General features: G+C 40.5%; 2 protein-coding genes across 3 annotated transcripts in view; one reads left to right on the top strand and one right to left on the bottom strand.

The window, feature by feature from the left end:
• Positions 1-4149: 4149 nt before the first annotated feature.
• Positions 4150-24922, top strand: txlng (taxilin gamma). The gene is given in 11 exon segments (XM_062390915.1): positions 4150-4216; positions 5716-5824; positions 11728-11875; positions 12775-12866; positions 16032-16202; positions 17104-17314; positions 17606-17712; positions 20826-20900; positions 21346-21438; positions 21523-21618; positions 22448-24922. Coding segments are annotated over 10 exon segments (1443 nt in total). The 5' UTR covers positions 4150-4216; positions 5716-5731; the 3' UTR covers positions 22805-24922.
• The window catches only part of LOC133956028 (histone-binding protein RBBP7), a 16149-nt gene continuing 15130 nt past the window's right edge, over positions 24811-25829 (bottom strand). For both annotated transcript variants that reach the window (XM_062390913.1, XM_062390914.1), the window contains exon 12: positions 24811-25708. In XM_062390913.1, the coding sequence (XP_062246897.1) occupies positions 25637-25708 (72 nt within the window). In that variant the 3' untranslated portion in view covers positions 24811-25636. The remainder of the gene's footprint in view (positions 25709-25829) is intronic.

Genomic DNA, 25829 nt, shown 5'->3' with positions numbered 1-25829 from the left:
TTGTATCAACATGTTATACCTTTCTGTAATCCTTAAAACGTTTTCTGACTTCACCAGGAGAAAAATGGAGATTGCATACTTCTGAGAAATGACACAGCTTTGAGTGTTCCTTGTGCCAAAAAATGAAATTCTGCCTGAATTTGATATTCTGGGAAAGGTCACTTGCTAATCTGGGAAACTTGATTTAGGCTTTATAGAAGGACCTTACTTTGTGCACGCAAAGCTCAATATTACCATGAAAATTGTATTATCATAGTACTAAAAATGACTAAGAAAATGAATACGTGCAGATTTCCCCATTTAGAGAACTGAAATTATTGTCCCAGTTTACTTAAATCATGCTGTCCCACATTATCAATCATGGTAATAATATCCTCATTGCTTTAAACATCAATTAATCCATTATCTTCACCGCTTATCCTTTGAGGGGTCACATGGGGAGCTGGAGCCAATCCCAGCTGACAGTGGGTGAAAGCCACAGTACATCCTAAACAGGATGCCAGTGTTGTCAAAAAAAATAGACTGACTAAGAGCATACTCCGCACACATACTGGCCTTGTTGAATTTGAATGAGGATTGTCCTAATCTTCATAAGGTGCACAAGTAAAGGTCTTTCTTGTGTTCCTTAAGGATGTTTCATCTCTCATCCAAAAGACCTCTCAGTGCTGTACTGAAAAGCCTTTTGGATGAGTGAGGAAAACATCTTCAAGAAACACTGAACAGTCCATTTGCGGATGTTAACCGATACAACTTCTGAACAAACCATGACCTGGATGACTGGGAATCTACACAAATAGGTTGTCCCAATCATGCTTTTGATCCTCCAGAAGTTTGAATATTGATTATCTGCTTTTAGTACACATTAATATAATTTTATTCAAATTATAATTTTCTAACCAAATCTTTAGTTATTTTTGTCTGTAATCAAGTACCACTCTAACATTTAATAAGTCAACACTAAACATCTAAGTCAGGGGTTCTCAAACTTTTGCAAGCTGGGCCCCCCCAAAAGTTGGTTAGGGGTAGTTGTAGATGTTGAGGAGAAACAGGCTAGCTGTGGTTGGAAGACGTTAGCTAGCTAAATGGCTAGCTCTTGGGGCTACGAGCTTTCTAAAAAGACTGTGGAGCAAATTACTCCTTAGATTAGGCTACGAATAGGCCTACTGCAAGTGCAGGAAGGTATTACTAAGGAAGGAGTGAGTCTTTAATTAGACTGTTTATAAAGCAATGAATATCTGAATTATAGAGGAAACAAGAGCAATCGAACAAACTCTGCAGGGTGTCGTCTCAGTGAGGGTGAGCGCTGACCATGCCTGCAGTTACTTTTATACTCTGAAGCGTACGTGCAACTCGCGTTCAAATGATAACACTCCTCTTTTGATTGGTGCATCAGGAACGAAACAGTATTTGATTTGTTTGTGTCAGTCAAGCCCCTTGCATTTTCGCCATTGAGGGAGCTTTCACTAACGGTCGTTTTTTTTGTCTGTGACATTGCGCCCCCCCTGGAGAGTGTCCGTGCCCCCCACTTTGAGAACCACTGATTTAAGTCGACCAGCTGTTGCTGACAACAGAGTCTTGTGAGATTCAATTAACTCAAATGCATTACAAAACACAACACTGGTGCCCCCTGATGGCAAACCAAGGACAGTGGTCGACTCCAAGAATTGTTCATACTGGATTTTATGCATGCATTCCAAAATCTAGATATGGCTCATGGTCCATGTCAAGTTTGATGTTCATAATAAAAGCGAAAAAACCTTGCATAATGACAACTTTGTGAAATATCAAATCTTTTACGCTGAAATTCTTTGTTGTCCCTATAAGGAGAACTACCATGTGTCTTGTTGCTGTGCTCAGTCTTGCAATGGTGTATGACCTGTGACATCAAACTGTCTTTCACAACCTCACATTGGAAGCAGAGTTTGGCTCTTCCTCACCCAGTTTGAAGCCTCCTACACAGCTGTTTCTGTTTCAGTTAATGACAATGTTTCAACCTACATGTGAAATTGATGATCATTAGCACCTGTTTAGATATAACTGGGTGATCATACACCTGACTATAATCCTACAAAATACCTGACTTTGTGCAGGTCTACCTATAAGAATTGATGCTGGTTTGAAGGCAAAGGTTAGAAACACCAAATATTGATTTGATTTAGATTTTTCTTTTGTTCGCTCACTTTGCATTTTGTAAATTGATAAAAATAAACAATTATAATTTATATTTTTCAAAGCTCTCTTAGTTTACAGCCTTTTTTTCACACCTGCCTAAAACCTTTGCACAGTACTGTATATATACATAATCTATCAAACTGTTGTTACACTGACATTCTGTGACTGTTCTTCATTTTTGTGGGGTTCACCAGAGCTTTGTATACATTATAGCCCAAACCTGAATGCTCTGCTATACCAAATTGTGAGAAAACGGAAAATCCAGAAAAAAGTATTTCCTATATTCCAAAATACAAAATACATGTATTGTAGTTTGTTACATTTTCTGGCACCAGTATTTTGTATTTTATTTTAATACATTTATTTGAGCGGTAATTTGTATTTTGTATCAAAATACATTTTGATGTATTTTTGCCCATCCCTGCTTATCACAAATGTACACGTTATATGGACACTGTATGGATTGCTTATGGTACTGTGCCAGCACAGGGTTGGAAGTGAGGAATTGTAAACTGACTCAATTATGTTCATGTGGGAGAAATTTTATTCAAAAACTCAACAACTGAAATCAAAACTTGTCATAAGCTTGTTTGTCATCTGCAAAGTTTGTTTATACGTTTTTGGTTCAAATAGATGATGATGTCCAGATGAGAGGTTGCTGTTGTTATAACAAGAAGAGAAAGACGTAAACTGAGTGAAAAAGCTGAGATACTGTAATCACATAGATTAAGTGGTTGTTGACACATGAAATCAAGTGGCTGTTATTTTCCTCCTCTCTGACGTCCCGGAACAAACAGAGCTCTCGTGCTTTTGGTTTTACCTTCATCAAACTCGATCAATTCTGACAGGAAATGAGCCTTCACGTTAAAAACAAAAATGTAAGGTTAGCAACGTGTGCAAAGGAAGGTTACCGTAGCATATGATGGGTATGAATGTTAGGTTATTAAATGTAAAACTATGAATACCGCAAAGTAGTACTCCTTCACAAGTGAAATTCACCCATTGAAAATCTTACTTAAAGAAAAGTGTAATCATATTCTTCTCTAATTGAGTGTAATCATATTCTTCTCTAATTGTATATACTGAGCTCTCGTGCTTTTGGTTTTACCTTCATCAAACTCGATCAATTCTGACAGGAAATGAGCCTTCACGTTAAAAACAAAAATGTAAGGTTAGCAACGTGTGCAAAGGAAGGTTACCGTAGCATATGATGGGTATGAATGTTAGGTTATTAAATGTAAAACTATGAATACCGCAAAGTAGTACTCCTTCACAAGTGAAATTCACCCATTGAAAATCTTACTTAAAGAAAAGTGTAATCATATTCTTCTCTAATTGTATATACTGATAATTAGTATCGTCTGTGACCAAGCTCCTCTAATGACTTTTATGCTAAGTTTATAGATTTATTTTTAATATGCAAATTACCACAGGGACAACAGTACAATGATATGTGTTGGACAAGGAGAAACCGATCAGCTCAGCAGTGCAATAGTTAAATTAAGTAAAATCAAGGTAGAAAGTGGTTCTATAGAAAAAAGTAAACACAAGACAATACTAAAACTCGAAAAATTCAAAGGTGCATTGTGACATTTAATGCAAATGTTGTGACAAGTTTAACTTGTAAAGTAACCAGGAGCTATATTACAGCTGTCTGATAATCAAAGTAGAGTATAAGTTAAGTATAAGAAGCACAAGAGGATACCACTCCTGTAAAATATAAGTACCTCTTATACTTTGATTAACAGTAGTATGCTGCTAAATGCACTTATTTATGTTACAAACAGTGGGGAATCATATCTCATTTTGTAGGCTTCGCAGCAGGAAACGGATACATAATAATTTCAATGACAGTGTTCAACAAACGTTTCTGTACTAGCCTTTTATAAACAATTGAATAAGAATGTTCACTTCTGGACACCCTTCACATACACACGTATATATTTAATTTTGAAAAGGTTCAACCGGACGTTAGACTTTATATGTGTGACTTTGATGCTAGCTTGTTAACTGTCTCCTGGTTCTATCCACAGTGAAAACACAGGTAAACGCTCTGCCTGCTTCATCAGCACATTTCGTTCACTGGTATTGTATCGTGCTGATACAAAACCAGTATCAGCACGATAACTCTCTGTTTAGCCTTTTATTTACTCTCGCACATTTCTCATTTGCCAAAGTTTACTTCTAGTATGAGCCAATTGGGCTAGCCATAAGCTAGCTTAGCACATAGCACAGGATTAGCCCTTCTAACAATAGCAAATCACTTCTACGGCTAATAACTGTGGGTTTAGCACCCGCGCTCTTTGATATCCACCATGTTGCTGAATAGATACACCGACACTGTAAATGGTTACGTTCCTTTGTTTAAAGGGACAAAAAGTGAAGTGCGTGCTGTGCGTTTAGCTCTGGAGCTAACATGACCTGAGTCGAAGGAACTTCATACCAGACTCCATTTACAGCTTCGACCGGTTACGGTTACCTAGTTCATCTGCAAAGCCACTTTACTGTTATCATTTGAGTAAATACACTTTTAACAGTATGAGAAGACACTCTTGAATTCGGCTCAAGTATTATACTTGAGTTTAAGGGAATTTTCCCACTTTGTGAAGTTGTATAAACGCAGCCAGCGGTTGTAGTACCAGGGCTTATAAACGCTCGACGTTAAATAACATGGCACGTTGTGGGTTTGTGCCCAGTGGGACAAATTTCATGGGAGAGCTGCTGTTTTTGCTCTGAAGGAGACAGAGTGAGTGAAACGAGGGAACAACACGTAGTAATGCAGCGAACTACATGTCCTTCGTGTTCCTCTGCATCAGGTGGGGCAGTAAGCTCTGCAGAGGACTGACGCGGTTTTCTCAAATGTAACATTACTGATCTGCTCAAAATCCATTACAATAACATGCTAGTACTCTTAACTGCAACTTTGGCCCAACGGTCATGCTATTGTTTAGTAGACGATTGTCATTCAGCATCGATACAAACGGTGCTCCTTTAGGTTAGCTTTACTCTGATTAGCCTACAAGATTAGTTAGATTGTCACTAACTGTTGTTGGTTACCTGTCATGTGTGGCATTCCACTAACTGAACGGCACGTTCTTCAACCTGTTGTCATTGCACATCAATGCTGGTGTGAGGCTAAAGCTAGCTTGTTATTGTAGAGAGGGAAGTAAAGTGTTTGTAGGCCCCAGAAAAATGACATGGTGAGGTAGTTGGGATCGTCGTCATTTTGACTGGTTACGCGAATTGTGTTACTTTATTCAGAGAGTCCCTCACATAGTTGCAGTGTGTGTGACTGTACCCATGAGCAGACTTGCTCTGTGCTGCGCTGACATGTTTCACTCTGGCGGCATGTTCAGGCCAGGCTGCTCCTGCAGCTCTCCACACACGTGGTGGTGGTGGACTCCTGCTGTCTGCTGTTGAATTTGTCTTCCTCTCATCCAGACAGTATTAGGCAATCACTGCTCATTACTGGATGTAAGTGGATGGTCAGGCTGTCATCTCATGGAGATTTTCTACAAATTCTGTTTTTCTGTGAATGTGTAGATTGTGATCAGGACAAATGGAGACAACAGCAGTGTGTGACATTGATGTGGCGACCAGGAGAATAGTGGGAGGCAGTGATTCTCCTACCGACCTGGACAGCTCTTGTCAGGTAAACACTCAACATGCATTGTTATGTGTGATGTATTATGTTTTGTTATTTGTCCTGCTACTACTATGCTACTGTCAGTCTTCCTGTTTTTTAATGTCTTGCAAATAGCAAGAGTAGCAGGATTACAAAAATGTTTTTGTGCCAAAAACAAAGTGACACTTTTTCACAAAATGCTTTTGGCTAAACCACAACATCAGGACCAGCACGACAAACATAATTGTCCATTTCGGCCTCACTGAAGCCATTTTCAGACAGGACCTCTGGAGGAACGTAGTGAGAGGTTCTCTGCTCAGCTTCGTTCACAACAGCACCGGCTTCTCTGTGTCTACAGACCTTACAGTATACTGGGGGACCAGGTGGATAAAGTCCACAGAAACTTCAGAGGCTCTCACTTTTTTCACCGGCTGTTGCACCATCAAAATAATTTTATATCAGCAGTCAGTATTATGCCATTAAGGAGTGCAACTTCTTTCTGTTGGACACAGTGAATGTGTGAGCTCTCGTGACAGGTGTTTACAGAGTTCTGCATGCCTGCTGACAACTAGACTCCTGTCGCATTAACAGCCAAAGCTGGCAAAATTAGGTTTAAATCAAGAACTGTCCGATCAAAAAATACCAGACTTGAGACTAGAGGTGGGCGACACATCAAATATATTCAATGTATCGCGGCTTGTTCCACTTGAGATGTACAAAAGGACTGTATCGCGACCATCAAGTCCAAATGGTCACGTGAATGCTTTAAGCCTTCAGCATAAAATTCAATTTGGAGTTTCGCTTCTCTCGCTCTCTTCTCATGACCCTCTAACAGCAGACAGCTCACTCCCCTGCCCATGCAGAAAACTCTCCTACCTGGATGTACATTTTTTTGTATCAGGAGAGGAGGGAAGAGAGCGTGGAGAGAGCGAAAGAAAGCGAAGAGCCCCAGCGCGTTGATGAGAGCTCAGAGACGTCTATTGACAGTTTGTTCATATTCTTTGTGAACCGAAGGAATCAGTTTACAAATGATGAACGTGACTGACGTTGTGTATGTGCTCAGAGTGAGTTGGAGTTAACAGACACACACACACACACACACATACACACACATTAAATAACATTTCCGGAAAATTTTCGGAAAACTTTCCATGGGAATATTCAGCTTGGGAATTTGGGGAATTTTGAAAAAAATATATATACGGATATTAAAAGCTGAGCAATAAAAACATCATTCAAAACTCTATTTTAAAGATATATGGACTGCAGCACACGCTGCCTATTGAATGTCAACCCTACACTGTGTATTCTTCCATCACATGCATAGATAATTCCCAGCATCCTGCACACTACAGCAGGGCTATTGAGGCATGCTGTAGTGTGGAGGACTAGTCAGGTAAGTTTCGATGATATTACTGGGGAAAATATATTAACATGCTGATTGAGGATTGTTCATCTGCCCACAAGCCTCTTTATTCATTTATCCATCCATTGTAAAATATTGATGATTCAAATTGTTTGGCCAACTATTTATATCTCTGGGATTGCATTAGTGTTTTTTTTACAAGCTTTTTTCTCATCTTATTCTAGAGAACAATGCCACGTGCACTCATGTGTGGAGACATTTCACCCCAGCCAATGTAGAAGGACAGGCTGTGTACATTTGCAAATACGATGCAAAGACCAATGTTAAGAATGACACAGATCCAAAAGCATATAGTCAAGTGCCCAAAGTTTCCCCAGGGCTCAAATCAGCCTATGACAAAACAAATGTTTATATTAATGTCTGTATATGACAAGGTAAATACAGTTAGTATAAATTACCCACACAATTTCCAGTTAATTCCTGTATATTCCCGTTAATTCCCATGGAAAGTTTCCAACTTTGAATATTCACGAAATTTTGCAACCCTAAGTGTGCGTAAACTACAGGCTATCAAACTTCCATATCGTACATTGCTATATTTTATAGGTGAAAGTTTCTGCGCTTCCGTTTCAGTCACAATTGTCGTCAAAGACCAGTTAATAGAAATAAAAGGCTTCAGAATCATCGGTCATGCAGCATGTAAGGGGACAGACAACACTTCACTTTTTAACAATTTATTTACCCATACAAATTAGGGCTGCAGGATAATATAAAAAACTGCGATATGCGATAAGGTTGTTTAAAGGGGACATATTAAATATCATCATATTTTCATATTAATGAAAATTCCACTTTTGTAGTGCTTCTACACGTTAATTTGGGTATCTGGCATTTCTACCGTCCCAAAGACTCAGGGGAAAAAAACAACTCCCGCGATTTTTTGTGGTTCCTCTATGTCAGAAACAATATGCTGGAGTGCGTTGAATGAGATTACGACCGAAATAAACGTCATAGTCACACCATGCCCATGTAGGGAGTCTCGCACATGGCCTTGGAGAAGCGAGCTAACGCTAGCCAGGCTCCACCGGCCCGATTAGCTTGCGAGCTAACGCTAGCCGGGGAGCCTTAGCTTGCGAGCTAACAGGGCCGGAAGAGCCCTGCTAGTGTTAGCTCGCGAGCTAACGTTGAGGGGGGGCGGGGCGCTCAAAACAGGTCAATCTGAGGAGGGCTGTTTTAAACAGGGTAAAAAAAGTGCTGTTTTAAATTATCCTTGTGGTATATTGACCAAAATATGTTAGAGACATTTCATTAAGACCCCAAGGAACCATATCAACTGTGTTAAAATGGGCATAATAGGTCTATATGACTCAAGTTAAATAAACAAACCTGGCTACGTATGTAGAGATCACCAGGGTTCCCACGGTACCTGGAAACCATGGAAAACATGGAATTTATTTTTTCATTTTCCAGGTTTGGAAAAGTCATGGAAACTGAGCAAAAGTGAACACTTACATGGAAATTGAAACAGTTGTCCTGGAAAATTGTATTGGATGATGTGTAAAATAGTAATAAAATGAAACTATTGAGCACAGAATTAAGATGAGTTTATAAAAACCCTTTACATGTGAACAGCTTTTACTGTAGATAGAAATTGATGATCCCATGTTGTAGAACATGCTCTTGGCATCCTATCTGGTGTATTGGATTTTGGAATTTGATCAGGCAACCTGGTGATATAAACTTTAAAAGTATAGTTTCGGATTGGTGGACTTCGGGAATAATAACCGAGAAACGTTACTCGCGATCTCAATAGAAGGGTCAAGTACATGCATTTCCCAGCCAACACGGGAGCCTTGACATCTACAGTGAAACTTCTTATGCAAGTTTATCCTCAAATGTAAGTAGCTGTGTTTCAACTGTGTGATAAACCTGGGTTTATCAACGTTAGTTAGTTAGCAGTGCAGTCTTGCTAGCTAGCAGCTTACACTTAGCCTGGATGCCAGACGAATTTAGCCCCGCCCACAACATTTTAGGTCGGGAAGTTCGGTCTGGAGTCGCTCCGTTGAGGAGAAATTATGCCCGACCGGGCCAATCAGATTGCCAGGGCGGGCTTTATATGTTGATGGACAGATGATCAACGGTACCGTAATCAACCACGTCATCATAGTGCCCTTGGGTTGAATTCGTTTTCAACAAACATGCCTGCCGCTGGAGAGCTGAGATGTGTAGATGCTGCCATTGAATCTGTTTTAGAAGACATCGACAGCGCATTCATTTTGAAAGAGGAACAGAGAACGTGGCGGCGACGTCAAAGCACCGCGCTAATCCCTATTTTGCCGGCGCTTGGCTGTTCATACTGGACACTGAAGCGACGCTGAACCGCCGGGCAGTGCTAATAATATCACCCGTCGATCCAGTAGATTAAAAGCATATACTTACTTGTTGCTCCAACATTAAGCAACAGCGTCCCAACATGTGTCCTCCTTGGTGTTGTCTTTATACAACATGTTCCGAGGATCATACAACTCACTGTACTTCTCCACTTCAATTATTAATTTAATGTCATCCATGTTGAAGAACTTCGCTGTTTTCTCCGTTAAATGTCGGGTGTCGGGGTAAATTACGTAAATTACTCAATGCTATGTGGAGAATACGTAGCCCCCTCTCTCTCTCTTTTTATCTGTATCACTGCTTGTAGTGGATGGGCAGAGGGGGACATTTAATAATGTCATTGGTCAAATTAAAACTCCAGGACAACAGAAGGAGACTTCAAAGTATGGGATGCATATTTGATCATTTATATCATCTAAAATATGTCATCAATATAGTTTAAAATCGTTTTTCAAATAGACTCAACGCTGAAACGATCGCAGTTTTAACATGGGAGTGGATGGGAGCCAGCTGTAATTTAAGGCTTGGCGCTGCGCTGAAGCGTCCGGTGTGAACCCGGCGTTAGTAAATAACTCACAATGCATTGCTTAACATACGTCACATACTACGTTGCTCTGATTGGTTGTAGCTCTATCCAATTGAGCGAAGAGGAATTTTATTTCCTAGTCAGTTGAAACACGCCCCATAATCACAGCCCAATGGAGCGGTCTCAGACTCACATTCTGACTAGAATTGTGAGTCTGACAACGTCAGGCTAGCTTACACTAGAATTGTTGAGGTAATTTTTAACTTGCTTTTAAAATACTAGAATTATGTTTGATCCCCATATGTATTTCACTCATTGACTTTTCCTAAAACCGTGTTATTCACCACATTTAGGGGAGTTTGTTTTGAATTTGGATTCATTAATTATTAGCAAGCAAATGCAGTGCAATCCTGCTAGCCAACATTCAGCTTGCTAACTAACTAGCTAGTGTTGGCTAGCTTGCATTGCTTGATAACTACCAATACATGTTCACATTAGGCTGTGACATTACTTCTATACTAGTTGACATGACCAGTCTAGTCTTGATCAATTTTGTAACATTCATTCTTATATCTACTTTTAGCTATTTTGTGATTTTTACTGAGTAAGAGTAGGCATACGTAAGACTCATAATCTCAAATGTGTGATAAATTACAGGAATGAGTGACAATGACACGCTGCAGATTCACGATGAGGAAGAGAAGAGGGGAGAAGATGAAAGAGGAGAAGAACAGAGGAGGATACGAGAGTAGAGGATGACAGAGGAAAAGGGAGAAGAGTGGAGAGGAGTTGAGAAGAGTAGGAAGAGAAGACAGGAGCGGACACGAGAGGGGGGGTGTGGAGAGAAGATGACAGGATGAGATAGGAGAGGAGTGGAAGAGAGATCATATATCAATCCCAGTGCTCATGTGTCTCAAAGTTCCCGTTCAATAAATTGTTGTTCATCTACAGCTTGTTGCAATATTTCATGCATTGATATATCAATAAGACATAATCTCTAAGCATTTAAAATGTAGACTTGACTGGCACATCTTTTAAATCAAGTAAGTAGTCAGGTGTTCTAGGGGGTTGTGTGTGTGAGGGGATGGGGGCGGAAAGCTTCAGGGGCCTATAGATCATGACTTAATATGGTACCTGGAAAATCAGGAGGTTGCATGGAATTTTTTTTCAAGGCAAGCGTGGGAACCCTGATCACGGACCGCTTCACAACCGGGAGAAGGCCAGGGATTCGGGGCAGACACCCAGGAAGTCATGCAAAGCTCCACTAAGTCCACCTACAGTGTTTATTTGGTGTCTTTTCATACATTGTGCAAAAGTTATTTTTTTCTTAAAACAATTTTAGCAGCTCTGTTTACTGCTCCTCTCTGTGTCCCTATCATTTGCAAATGAATGAAAATGAATCATTGACAAAAAACAATGATCCAATTATCTTTTATTTATCATCAGCCCTAATACAAATGTCATTTGTGGAAAAAGATATCAGGAAAATAAACATCTTAGTGTTCTGCTTTCGTAGCATGATGGCATCACCTCACAGACAGATGGAGCCAGCCGGCCTTGCGTGAAAATCAACCTGTTAGAAGCCTTAGACCTGAAAACTTTGGGTGGGTAAGAACTCATACCTGCTGTGTATGTGTGTGTTAACAGGAAGTGGTTGCAGCATTTGATTTGGGCTTGTGCTTTGCTGAGGAGGAGAGAGGGGAAACTCCAGGCAGAGAGGATAGTCCCAGTGATCTTGGGGAGGCAGAGCTTGATCCTGGAGGAGACCCCAAGAGTGGAGAAGACAAGGCCTTTGGTACAAACACTCTCGTCATTACATACTGTATGTGTGATGTCACATTTGTTCTTATGTCTTTGTTAACACCCGAGTTACATCCCTGTTAAATTTATTGTAAATGTAATATGTACGTGTCATTGCCCGAACAGACCAAGCACAAGTGTAACATACACTGTTTGTGAAAAGAGTTGCAGAGGAGAGCTGGGTCCAGTTGTTCTCGATTGGGCGGGTCTCTAGGGCTTTCTGATTCTTTCTGAAAAACACATTCTATGTACTTACTGTGTACATCAACAGTTTTAGTTTCCCTAGAAAATAATTAAAACATCATTCCAAAATATTTTGTGTACATTCAATTTAAACATTTTTTTCTTCACTCAGACAACTCGTATCATACCAATATAACATTGCTAAAACAGTAGTTGTCTGATATCCTCAGTCTTTTTTCTATCTGAGTGATAAATAGGTGACCAGAATCCGCCTTTTGTTCAGGATAATGCTTTGGATCTTTTTATGAAGGTTGTCCAAATTACTTATCTGTCCCAGTCCTTTTTTTTTTTTATTGCTCTTTCCACTGACATCACATTACTTTTAACAGAGCTTGTATTGACATGAAATTATAAATCAATTTAAACTGATTATAATAATTTAGCTCCATATTAGCTTTGCAAGGTTTTTTCGAAGGTGGAGCAATTCAATAGAATTATTCCAAAAAAACGAGCAATCTTTCTCACATCATTGTGAGCTTTGACATCATATTTTTTTTTAGGTGTCGCAATAACATCCGAGTCAGACAGGCATATTGGTTTACCTGTCACCACTTTAGTCTCAGGTTGTAGGTTCTTAGGTGGTTATCTTCTCATCGGATATCTACTTGAAAGAATTCTCCTGAATGTTTTCTGTTATGATTTTTATTCCAGGGAAGGAGGTCGCTCTGTTGATGCAGGCTCTGAATTCTCTGGCCACACCTGAAGAGAAACTGGCTGCTTTGTGCAAGAAATATGCCGACCTGGTGAGCATCTGATTTTAAAACAAATTACTTTCTTTTCAGTTCTGTTTCAGAAGTAGTCCCTTCGCTATGGTTTTAAATTTAATTTACTGATTAATAAATTAACTTGCCGGACAGAACAAAATTAACTTTAAACTTTAAAAAAAAATGACCATATTTCTAGGGGTGGGCATAATTTATCGACGATCGATTAATTGATCAATAAGAATTTCGTCAATGACATTATTTTTTCATCGATAAAACTATTGCATGTTCGCTATGTGGCAGGAGGTCGGAATATGCGAGTTTCCCTGAACGCAGCACAGCCAAGATGTTAAGGCCAATGTATGCTTGTAAGTGTCCATCCGGGAGGATCGGATGGACACTTTTTGATTTATAGTCATCCGTTTGCTGAAAACAATTGGGCGCCAGAAGAGTAGGTGGCGCAACGGAAGACCAGCTTAGAGAAGCCTACCTCATGAGTTCCCAGAAGAAGTACACGTTCATTTTTTCCTGCTATCGGCTTTTCACACACACAGTGTACGATGGCAACTCAATAAAATAAAGTGACACCTAGCGGGTCATAATGCTTATGTTATAGTTTCTTAGCGCAGCGGTTCCCCGTTCTTTTTTCCGAACTGCGTTGCAACAGCTTGAAACTACACAGAGGCAGCTAGCTTGCAGTTTAACTGCCACAATAGTAGTTCATCTTGTAATTAAGACCTGGACGAGGAAACGCACGTTTTTTTTTTCTATTTTCACTGCATTTTAATATCGCTGTGAGGGACCGAACAGGAAGACCAGAGAGACACAGAGTTTCTTTGAACGAAAAGTGTGTTTTTAATTCAGTTCCCATTACCAAAAAGTAAAAAGAAAATCTCACAACCGGTAAAAGGCAAATTATCCTCCAGCAGCCGCTGGCGACCAGTTGACATCATCACCACAAAATACCAGCCCCCTCGACTGAGAGATGGGAACATACAGTGCCTTGCATAAGTATTCACCCCCCTTGGACTTTTTCCCATTATGTACTGTTACTAACTGGAATTCAAATAGACTTTACTAGACAAATAAACTTTTTCCCGTTTGATCAACAAAACATGCATAGTACTTTGGAGGTGCAAAATACATTTTATTGTGACACAAACAATAATGAGAACAAAAAAGTTGACATCTGTTGGGTGCATAAGTATTCACCCCTCTGTGTCAATACTTGGTAGAACCCCCTTTCGCTGCAATTACAGCTGCAAGTCTTTTGGGATATGTCTCTACCAGCTTTGCACATCTAGAGATGGAAAGGTTTGTCCATTCTTCTTGGCAAAAACGATGAAGCTCAGTCAGATTGGATGGATACCGTCTGTTAAGACATTAACATTCTTTAATCCAAACCATTCCTTTATAGCTCTGGCTGTATGTTTAGGGTCATTGTCCTGTTGGAAGATGAACCTCCGACCCAGTCTCAAGTCTTTTGCAGACTGCATCAGATTTTCTTCAAGGATTTCCCTGTATTTGGCTCCATCCATCTTTCCCTCTATTCTGACCAGTTTCCCTGTACCTGCTGAAGAGAAGCATCCCCACAGCATGATGCTACCACCACCATGTTTCACTGTTGGGATGGTGTGCTCAGGGTGATGGGCAGTGTTGGGTTTTCGCCACACATAGCATTTTGCATTGAGGTCAAAAAGTTCAATTTTGGTCTCATCTGACCAGAGCACCTTCTTCCACATGTTTGCTGTGTCTCCCACATGGCTTCTGGCAAACTCCAAACGGGATTTTTTATGGATCCCTTTCAACAATGGCTTTCTTCTTGCCACTCTTCCATAAAGGCCAGATTTGTGGAGTAGATGACTAATAGTTGTCCTGTGGACAGATTCTCCCACCTCAGCTGTGGATCTCTGCAACTCCTCCAGAGTAACCATGGGCCTCCTGGTTGCTTCTCAACCAGGAGGGTTTTCTCCTTTTCTCCTTGTCCGACTCTTCAGTTTGGGTGGACGGCCTCCTCTTGGTAGGTTTGCGGTTGTGCCATATATTCTTTCCATTTTCTTATGATGGATTTTATGGTGCTCAGAGAGCTGTTCAAAGCTCTGGATATTTTTTTATAACCTTACCCTGCTTCATATTTCTCCACAACTTTATCCCTGACCTGTTTGGTGAGCTCCTTGGTCTTCATGATGCTGTTTGTTCAGTAATGATCTCCAACAAACTCTGAGTCCGTCACAGAACAGGTGTATTTATACTGAGATTAAATTGCAGACAGGTGGACCCTATTTACTAATTATGTGACTTGCAAATGTGACTTGTGAATGCAATTGGTCGCACCAGATCTTTGTTAGGGGTTTCACAGTAAAGGGGGTGAATACATATGCACTCAACACTTTTCAGATTTTTATTTGTAAATAATTACGAAATCCATGTAATATTTCCCCCCACTTCCAAATGATGCACTATTTTGTGTTGGTCCATTACATAAACTCACGATGAAATACATTTTAATCTGTGGTTATACCATGACAAAATTTAGAAAAGTCCAAAGGGGGTGAATACTTATGCAAGGCACTGTATATGGTGGCTGGTCAAGCCACTCAAAACAAAGAGGGGGATACACATAGACAGGCTAACGCTGAAAACAAACTACCGCCACAACATAACATCCCCGTATTAAACCATACTATATTAACTAGGGAAAATGAATTAAATAGAAATAGAAAGCAATAATTAAAGATTTAACAATTACAAATAGAAATAAGGCAACCATGTCCCCTCCCATGATGGCAACAGACATGGTGCAGTCCAATTAGGACTCACAGCCATTTAAGGTGGTCTGCTGCAGCTGGGCCTCCTTTTGCTGAACAGCCAGATGACTCCAGAAACAAGGCCCCAGGAACTGGTAACTCAAAGAAAACTTGATTAATTATCACAGAAAGAAAATATTTAACAAATAAAAGTATGTTGTATGAAATCAAAATGTGTCAAGTTATTTGTGGGTGCGTGTGCAAAAACAAACAACTAAGCAAAATAGAAATCAAGAAGTTACCATCATGTTTTGGAATGTCAGTGTGTGGTTGCTGGTGCGACCATCACAATCGCCTATAAATATGATTAATCGATAGAATAAGACAATTTAAATCGAATGCCCATCCCTACATATTTCTCCATGATGTGAATCTTTCATTTTCTCTGTGTGTTCAGCTTGAGGAGAGCCGCTGCATGCAGAAGCGACTGAAAGCCGTGCAGAAGAAGCAGTCTCAGATTGTGAAGGAGAAGATTCACCTGCAAGGGGAGCACAGCAAGGCCATCCTGGCCCGCAGCAAGCTGGAGAGCTTGTGCAGGGAGCTGCAGAGACACAACAAAACTCTGAAGGTACAACTCAACCAGTGTTGCCATAGTTACTTTGAAAAAGTAACTTAGTTACTTTACAAGTTACTTGATTTTAAGAGTAACTAAGTTAGATTAAAAGTTACTTGATTTTAAAAGTAACTAAGATTACAAGTTACTTTATTAGTAACTTGTAACCCCCCCCACGCGCGAACGGAGGGTTCCCCCAACGGGCGCTCTAGCTGAGGTGATCCGCGAGAAGGGCCTGACACACGTCCAGAGTCGCTGCCACCGACCGCCGTACCTGGTCCCCTCCAACCGGTCCCCGCCTTCCGCAGCGCCGACGGATACCGCCCTGCGGCATACTAGAAGGAAAGCCCCCGCACCGCGGACGAGCACCTCCCCCCCCAAAACACGTCGAGGCGTGCCGCACACCGAGCCTCCGGCGGCGTGGAGAGGAGGGCGACGGGGCGACTGCTCCCCCAGCCGCAGGACTTGTCCAGCGGTTTAACCACAAATATCGAAATAGTAACGCATGGTGACTTGGACAAGTAACTTTAATCTGATTACTGGTTTGGAAATAGTAACGCGTTAGATTATTCGTTACTGAAAAAAGTGGTCAGATTAGAGTAACGCATTACTAAGTAACGCGTTATCGGCATCACTGAACTCAACCCACTGCAGCCACACTCATCTGTGTCACTATAATCTTTTTATCTTGTTTCGACAAACAGCGGACACATTATTGCTAAAGCATCAGGAAGATGAACACACAAAGGATACTATTTAAATTATTGGCACTGTCAACTTTGATATTGTCTCTCTTGGTCAAATAAGCCCTCAGATTGTAACAATTCTTTTCAAATGTACCTCTGTGTCTCACTCTTCTCTTTTCTCCTCTTGTCTCCTTGATATCCCCTCAATGTCCACACCTGTCACCTGATAGGATGAGAATGCTCAGCGGTCCAGGGAGTACGAGGAGCAGCGGAAGGAGGCCATGCTACACTTCCAGATGACCTTGAGTGACATTGAGGTGCAGATGGAGCAGCACAGCTCCCACAACACCAAGCTGAGGCAGGAGAACATGGAGCTGGCAGAGAAGCTGAAAAAGCTCATTGAGCAGTATGAGCTCAGAGAGGAGGTAAGATGTCTCAAAAGTACTTTTCCTTACACTGTTGCACAACTGTAGTCTGTTGTGTCTATGGTATAAGGTACAAACCTGGCACTTCATCATGTCAGGTATCAACAATTGTCTCATTTTGGTATTGATAACTAACATATGGGCAGTGTATCACTGCTGTGATAGAAAACTAACTAAACTGGTAGGTTACAGTGGTCAGGTGAGAATGTAGGTTTAAATCAACTGATAGAGAATATTTTCTACCAGTTGAACAGTCACTGTTCATTAAAACGTCTGGATAATGCTTATTTTATCGCAAGTTGTACAGTCTGTTAAAGATGTGATCTGCAGCAGCAGCTGATGGACGCCAAGCTTCAGACAATCACAGAGATGATGAAAGAAGTGGAAGAGAAGCAGCAGAGAGAGAGGGACTTTGTGAGTACTGTGTTCATTATATCAGCTGTGTAAGCACAATACATTAATTGTGGTAGTCCTTAAAAAATCTATGAAATTAAGATCTTAAATTGACCATAAATTGGCTGCAAAGTCGTAAGGCCGGCGTATGCTTCTGCAGCTGCGTCTGTGGCTTTACACGCAGCTGTGTCGAAGGACTCGTTTTCATTTATGCTTCTCTACCCGGTTGCGCGTGTTGCAACGCAATTCACCTGCAGAACACTAGGCGGAGGAACGTTTTTTGTTGAAGACAGCCTTAGAGACGCCTTCTAAATCTTCTGTGGTTTCTGCTGGTATTATGGGGCATGAAACCGGAAATGCGAATCCGGAAAGGATGTAGTTAGCAGACCAATCACAGCCTTGCGGTCTGCATGAGACTCTGCCAGTTTTATGTTTCTAATCACAGAACCCAGATGGGAGTTAATTTCTAATATACAAACAGACCAATAATAGCCTAATAATAATAGTATCAATAACAACAATGGTAAAAATGATAATTGTAAATGAACAGGATATTAACTACAATATATAAATATATATATATATATATTGTAGTTAATATCCTGTTCATTTACAATATATATATATTGTGTATATATATTATATGTATGTGTTGTGCAATAGTACGTACAAAGTGTTACCATAGAATGGTGTGCCTTTAGGCACTCAATAAATTTGGTTATCAAAATAAAATATAAAACATTAATATTTAAAATATTAATATTAAATCATAACTTTAACTGGTTAAAGTTCTCGCGGGGGCACCACCCTTCATAGAAATGAAAAGATAGCCAATTTATTGATTAAGATCAGTCTCATTTAGATCTACTTCAATTAGAAATCTCAATTTTACCATTAAAGATTATATAATGAACAATGAAGGTTATGGAGTTCTTAGCAGTGTAACGGTTGGCAAGATTCACTTATGCAATATTAACGACAGAACATTTGGGAAAGAAGAACATTTATTGTGAACATAATAAAGTATAAAAACACAAATTACTAAACAATCAAACTAACTAACTAGGAGGTGTGTGGGTGTGTGTGTGAATGTAAATTAGCATGCTTTAAAGAATGGTCCCTAAGGTAAGAGCCCCCCCCCCTTTCTTCTGAGGTTGCTTCACAGGGGAGGGTTCAACTAGGTGGAGACTATGCGTGTCTGTGTGTATGTTAATCAGATAATGATAGTCAGGGACAAAGCCTGTGGCGAGCCTAACTGCCATTAACCTTCATTTAACTTATACCTACAACATCACAGCATATATCAAACTTGTAAACACACAGAATTGAGTAAACAGTCTTGCTTAGCATGTATAATTATTAAGCCCAGATTATGTTACCAGTCCGAGGGAAAGAGGAAAAGAAGTTGCTGTTCAGTTTGAAGTTCTGTGACGTCTCCTGGCTTTGTGGTCGTAGATTTCTGCATTCGCGATTCTGTCGAGCCGTGTGCTAAGATGCTGGTTGAAGTTTTCCTGCAGGACATCGCGTCGCTACGAGGAGTTTGGTAGAGCTTGAAGGGCGAGGAGATTTCCTTGAAGAGTGTGGGCAGGGGAGCTGCACCTCTGACCTCCAGTTGTGGGTTGGATAGAGAAGAAAGCTGGATCAGCCAGGCCCCCCCCTTGGCGATGTAGGAGAAGAGAGGCTGGACAGCCTGCTGGCCTTCGAAGGATTGTAGAAAAAGAGAGCATGGGGAGACCTCTCCTTATATTGGCCATAGTGACCTCACAGGTCTTGGACCAGAGTGACCAATAGGAGTTGACCCTGGTGGCTCTTGACGCCTTTGTGTGACATTGCCCAGACCCCAGGACATGCAGCATCCTGTTACATCCTCTGGGAGACTGAGTTCCTTGAGTTTCTGAGATCAATGGAACCTGTGGCATCTTGGGGGATTGAGTCCACTCCAGCACATGCGGCATGTTTGTTACAAGTTTGACTGAAAGGAGGCCTGTGGTTTGCACAAAAACCATGTCCCAACATATGTGTAATGTAAAAGCAAATTTATTTTTCAAAGAATGCTTTTTCTGGTTACTCTGTCAGGAAGTGTTACTATAATGGCGCCTTGTCTTCAAATTTTACTAGAAAAAGCAAAAGACTTAAAACTCAAAATCAGTAACCCACTGAGGCACCTAAGAAGTACACTTTGCGCAGGGGAATAACTCCATTGTCAAGGACAAACAAAAGAAAAGGCAATAGCCTCTCTTGCCCTGTTAAAAAACCATGACCCCTTCCTGTTGCCTGGATGCCTATGCCCACCTAACCTTATATTTGATTTCACCTTGTGTTAAGTACCTTTTATAAAAAAGAAAAGCATGAACTAACTATAAATAACAAAAACAATATGACTCTTTTCCTCTTATTCTAAAGGCAATCTAACTATTTATGTAATAATAAACTGAAAAAAAAGTTTCACTATTAAACTCTAAAGCCAACAGTAAACAGCTCCAACAGCTACCCTGACTAAATTTAATTATTATGATATTGCATGAAGATTATTAATAAGTTTTAAGAAATTCTCTTCTATAAAAGAAAAGATTGACATTTTTGGGGTCTTAAATATAATTTATTGAGGTAGTGGTTCTAACCCTAACTTTTTCTGTCATGCCCCCACTTTGGATCTACTTTGGATTTTTCATGCCCCACCCTCTCCTCAGCCCCACCAAAATGGACCAAGTTTAATGTGTATTTACATAACATACACATGAACATTAAATCCACATTACTTTCAGGAATTTCTGATGTGCAAATATTTTTTTTTTTTTCTAACATACTTCTGTAACCTGTCGCTTTTTTCAAAGAATAGTGCAATAACTTTGCTTAAATTCAACTTAATTGAAGTACTTTTGTGGACATTTATCACTACATTCCTCCATCAGTCTGTACTTTTTCAATAATAGAGAAAACATTTATTCAATTATAATCACTTTGTTACAAAGATGATAAAGCTCACACAGTTTGAGAATCACTGTCTTAAAGTATGGAGGACCATACATGACCTTTAAAAATAATGCATTAAATTTGACTTAAAAAATTGTGCAAAACATTTTCAAATTGTGCAGTCTGTGAGAGCATTAGAACTGACTGCTGTTATGCTTCAGCTGCTGAAAGATGCCACAGAATCCAGACGCAAGTGTGACCTAATGAAGGAGCAGGAAACACAACTCAAACAACAGGTAAGCACAAGCACACACACACACACACACACACACACACGTACAGGGGGTGGCTGTGGCTGAGGGGTACAGTGGTCGTCCTCCAAATGAATGTCTGTGGGAATGTAAAACTGTACTGTAAAGCGCTTTGAGTGGTCATCAAGACTAGAAAAGCACTATATAAATACAAAACCATTTACACATACACACACAAGTGCAGGATCGGGAACACATTCAATGCAACAAGACTGTTTTCCTCTGGGAACATACATGCTTGGTGTCCAGGGGCTCTGACTGGTCCATGTACTTTCCAGGCAAAATGTAGAGACGTTTGCATGTAGTCTGCTCTGACATTGATCCAGGCTACGTTTACAAACCAACAAATGCTGTCGGGAAGATGCCCACTACCACCTGTGTTCACCTTTGTGCACATCAGTTCTCACAGCTCTCTTCTTGTCCCTCTTAGCTCTCCTTGTACATGGACAAGTTTGAGGAGTTTCAGAGTACTTTGGCTAAAAGCAATGAGGTCTTCACCACTTTTAGACAAGAGATGGAAAAGGTAAGAATCGATAACCTGTCATGACAGTCTGACTTCCTGTTGTTTGCCTTCATCCGTCATGAGTAACTGTGTTTTAACCTCCAGATGACAAAGAAGATCAAGAAGTTGGAGAAGGAGACAACACAGTGGAAGAACAAATGGGAGAGTAACAACCAGGCCCTGCTGCAGATGGCTGAGGAGGTGACTTTTAAACACACTGTCTTTCTGAGGGTGAATGTCAAGCGGTATATCAGTCTCCGTGTGGGGATGTTAAATACTGATCTGAAATCAAAGAATACTTATTCAAGCTTAGCGCAAAGACTGGAATGAAACAGCCAGCATTCCTCCCTCGGACTTCTCATCTAACAGGGCTTTACCAAATAGCTGCAGTTTTCAGTGTTTAGTCGATTTTACCAGGCTAAACTAAGAGGGTAAATATGCTCAGTATTACCTGTAAAGTAGCTTAAATCGAATACAATGAAGTAACTAGGGATCAATATTTCAAATGTACAGTTGTAATTTTTCTGTGGACTATCCCTTTAATCCTCCAGGGAGAATGTTTTCTTTTTTTTTTGCAGAGATATGTCAGTGATCAATGGACTCATGGCCTGTAGTTTATGCACACCTGAGGGTAAAATAAAAAAATAACGTAAACAAATTAGGATGAATTAATATTCCATTGTTAACTAAAAGGGGATTCTGTTTAATTTAATAAACTTTTATGTCCTTTCATTTGAAGCAATTTGATAGGATAATTGTTAGGTCAAGGTAAACTTTTTTTTATCCCAGATGGGCAATTTGTGTTACAGCCAGCAGAGAATAAAAGAAAGTAATAATTCCATACATACAAAAGAATACACACAATCAAATTTTTTCAAGTTTTGCTCACTAGTCCACTTGCTTTTTCCAGAGCTCCATAGCCAAGATATATGGTTGAAAGTTCTGACTAAACAATTTGTCATTCAATACTTTCCTCCAAACTGCCCTGTCCAGTGTGAGAAAAATAACGCTATTGAAACATTCGTTGTAGAAAACTCTGCGCGATGGCCACTTCAAGGCCATGCAGGGGAAGCTGGAGCTGCTGGAGAGGCTATGCAGAGCGCTGCAGAAGGAGAGGAACGACCTGAACAATCGGCTCAGCCTCCTGCAGGAGCAGGGAGACGAAGGGACCACAGCAGCTCCTGAAGACCAGCGACAGGAGCCTTTAGCAGAAGAGCAGCAGGAGGGGGAGGAAGGGGATGGGGAGGAAAAGGATGGGGAAGTGGGCTCAACACAGGGCGTAAGACAGGAGACAGAGGGCATTCACCAAGGCACCAGACGACCTGGACTTGACTCCTCTCCGGCGGCTACTGTCAAAAGCACCCCTCCTGCAGACACACAGTACTGAGCCAACCTACATGTGTGTGAGTATAGAGGAAAAGGTTGTGATACTAGGGTTCCACACGCCTCCAGCCTAGTTCAAGAACTAGCCAGACAAACCATCTTCAATGGAGATATAGATTTCCTCTGTTTTTTAAGTCTACACTTGCCTCTGCATGTTTCTACACAGAAACTGAGCCTATATCTTTTTGTGTAATCGTTTAAGAAGGATAAAGTGACTTTATCAAAGATTCTATTCTAAGAGCTAGCCCACGTTTAGGTTGGTTGTAATAATTGGCTTTATGGCGAGCACTTTGTACTCCATTTTCTACCATAAGTGTATTTTCATAAGAAATTTCAATGCAGTCTAATTGAAGCAGTCCATCTTTAATTTCTTTGGGCAAATGGTCCATCCCTGTGGTGTCGCATCTCATCAGAAGTTCTCCAGTGATTCAGTCAGAAGTGGGTCCGTCACATGCTTTTTTTCATAGGTTAGTGTGTTAATGAAGCCCACAGTGAGAATTCAATCTGAGGAGGAAGCATACCTAGTGTAGAGCAAGCACAATGCAGAGATGGCTCGTTTGACATCTTCATTGTTGACATCTTTTTTTTGTGTGTTAAGATAAGGTGGTCTTTTGGAACCAGAAGTATCTTAACAAAATTAATCTGTGAATCCATATAAAAAGGCTACCTTGACCCACCTGTTTGCTAATAACTAGTTAGCATGCTACCCATCAATTTTGTTACAGATTTTCCAATATTTTCTGTTTAGTAATGAGTCTGAAAGCAAAATTCTAAAGTGCACAAGCTGAACAAGCGTCACTATGACCGACCCACCCTGTCATTATACCAGGCTAATGTTGCTTTGCTAACTACATGGTGATGACTAGAGAGCTCTGCACATATCTCTCAGAAGACAGTTATTTCATTGCACTCAGTTGTTGGTGTGAAAGAAATTGAATTAGTTGTGTAACAAATGAAAACAGAAGTGGAAACCCTGGTTCCTTTTTATCACCCCCCCCTGCAACTGCAGATTACTAAAATTAAATGAGCGTATGTCACCAGAGTCTAAGGACGGTAGATGTAACCTGGCAGCTGCAGTCATGATTAATTTTGATCAAATCCCTTTTTGTTGATACTTGAGGTGTTTTTTCCTAACGACAACAGTCTGTGGTTTATGCAATATGCGCATAAAGTCATAGAATTACTTAGTGTTAGGATCAGATGTGATAGAAAATATATTTTTGTCTAAGCTAAAACAAGACAATTTTGAGTTCTTCAGTTTTCCTCATTAAAACATCTGTCGCCAAAGGGCTTCATTTTATACTTACAGCAGTAACAAGTTGAGTAGGCCCTGCTTGATGGCAAGGTAAATAGTGTAGTGGAGTCGAGTCGAGTGGAGTCCTGATGTGTAGGAAAGGGATCATTGGCCGATCAGATGTTTGTAACATACATGATCTCTGGTTTTCACACTTAATTTTATTTTATTATACTCAGTCTGGGTCAACACTGCCTCATTGCAGCTGCTGTTCCTCAGCAGCTCTGATAACCCTAAAAAACATCATTCCTGATGCACAGCATCTTGTTAAGCCCTAAGAAAAGTTCCAGTTTGTAGAAATCATGAATCCGAGAAACTAAAGTCCAATGATTTTTGACTTGTCATAGAGTAATGTCCTTTCTGAAGTCTGCTTCAGCGTCTGAGTAAGGTCAGCGAGAGTCAGGTTTGGTTGTTTCAAATAGTTTTCCTTCATTATGTAATGAACAGTTGGCCTGTTTAACATCTCAATGAAATGTCCTTGAAGACATTGCCTTACTGTTCAGCTAAGTTTCTTACGGAAGTTCACCTTACACATTTACCTTCACATTGTGTGGACATGTCAACTCAAAGGCTCGGTTGACGTGTGCGTACATCTCTGGTATCAAGTGGTGGACAGTTGTCACACCCCTGAGCCGCCTGTTTCCTCTTTGCCCAGACTGACACTCAGGTAATGTCAGAATCTACCTCTGTAGAAATTGTGATAGAAGAGGCACGAGTCACCACAGCTTCAGAGGGCTTTATTTTTACTGAAAAAGCCCACACCCTCTTTGATTGTACAATGTTCTTGTAGTCCTGTCTTTCTTTTCAATAAACTTTTTGTAGAATTTGCACTCTCTTCACTGTGGATTTATTTCCTTTAACTAAGGAATCAGGAGTGAAGATTGTTATGCCTTAGTCAAATTGGAAGTGAGGACAACTGTAAATTAATGAGGAACTTGCTTTAAAAAAGTTACAAATGTCTAATTGTGATCTCAGCTTCAGGACTCAAAACAGGGTCATTTATCATGTAACAAGAGTAGAGGAAAGAACAGTGCACTTGTCAAGTCCCACACCTTTCACTCGAGACTACAACATAGCAGTTTATGAACCTATAGGAGAAAAACAGGGAATGTTTCTTCACAAGACAGTGATGCGTCAGCTAAATGCAAGAAAAATAACAGCCAACAATAACTCAGGTGGAACATTAAGAAAAGCTGCTGAACACTCACACTTCAGAAGGATAAAGCCCTCGGACATGAACAGATTAGCGGCTCTCAATGACTAACAGTGACTGGCACATGACAGTTTTATGCTCGAAGCACCTTCACCACCAGATACCCAGACACTGGAGATGGTACTGAAATGGTCGGATGTTGGCCTGCTTCAGAGCATCTGAGCCATGGTGCAGAGTAAAGAAGACCGACTGAATCCATCTGTCTGTTAACAAGTCCACAATGTCTCTGAATCTGCTTTTGGAGAGCGAGAGAGCGAGAGAGCGAGAGCGAGAGAGCGAGAGCGAGAGAGAGAGAGAGAGAGAGAGAGAGATATATATATATCACTGGGTTAAGATCCCTGAGCCTCCAGCTCTGATGCAGGGGTGTTGTCTGGTTCCTCATCATTGTAGATGTTCTCTGCCTGGAAAATTGAAATGTACAATACAATTTGAGTGGTCATCAAGACTAGAAAAGCTCTATATATTTACAGGCTATTAACAACATCAATAATGTGGCTCACAGTGATGGTTCTGCAACAACAC

Source organism: Platichthys flesus, chromosome 1 (assembly GCF_949316205.1).
Source record: "Platichthys flesus chromosome 1, fPlaFle2.1, whole genome shotgun sequence".
Taxonomy (NCBI): Eukaryota; Metazoa; Chordata; class Actinopteri; order Pleuronectiformes; family Pleuronectidae; genus Platichthys; species Platichthys flesus.
This window is presented reverse-complemented; position numbering and strand designations above follow the sequence as displayed.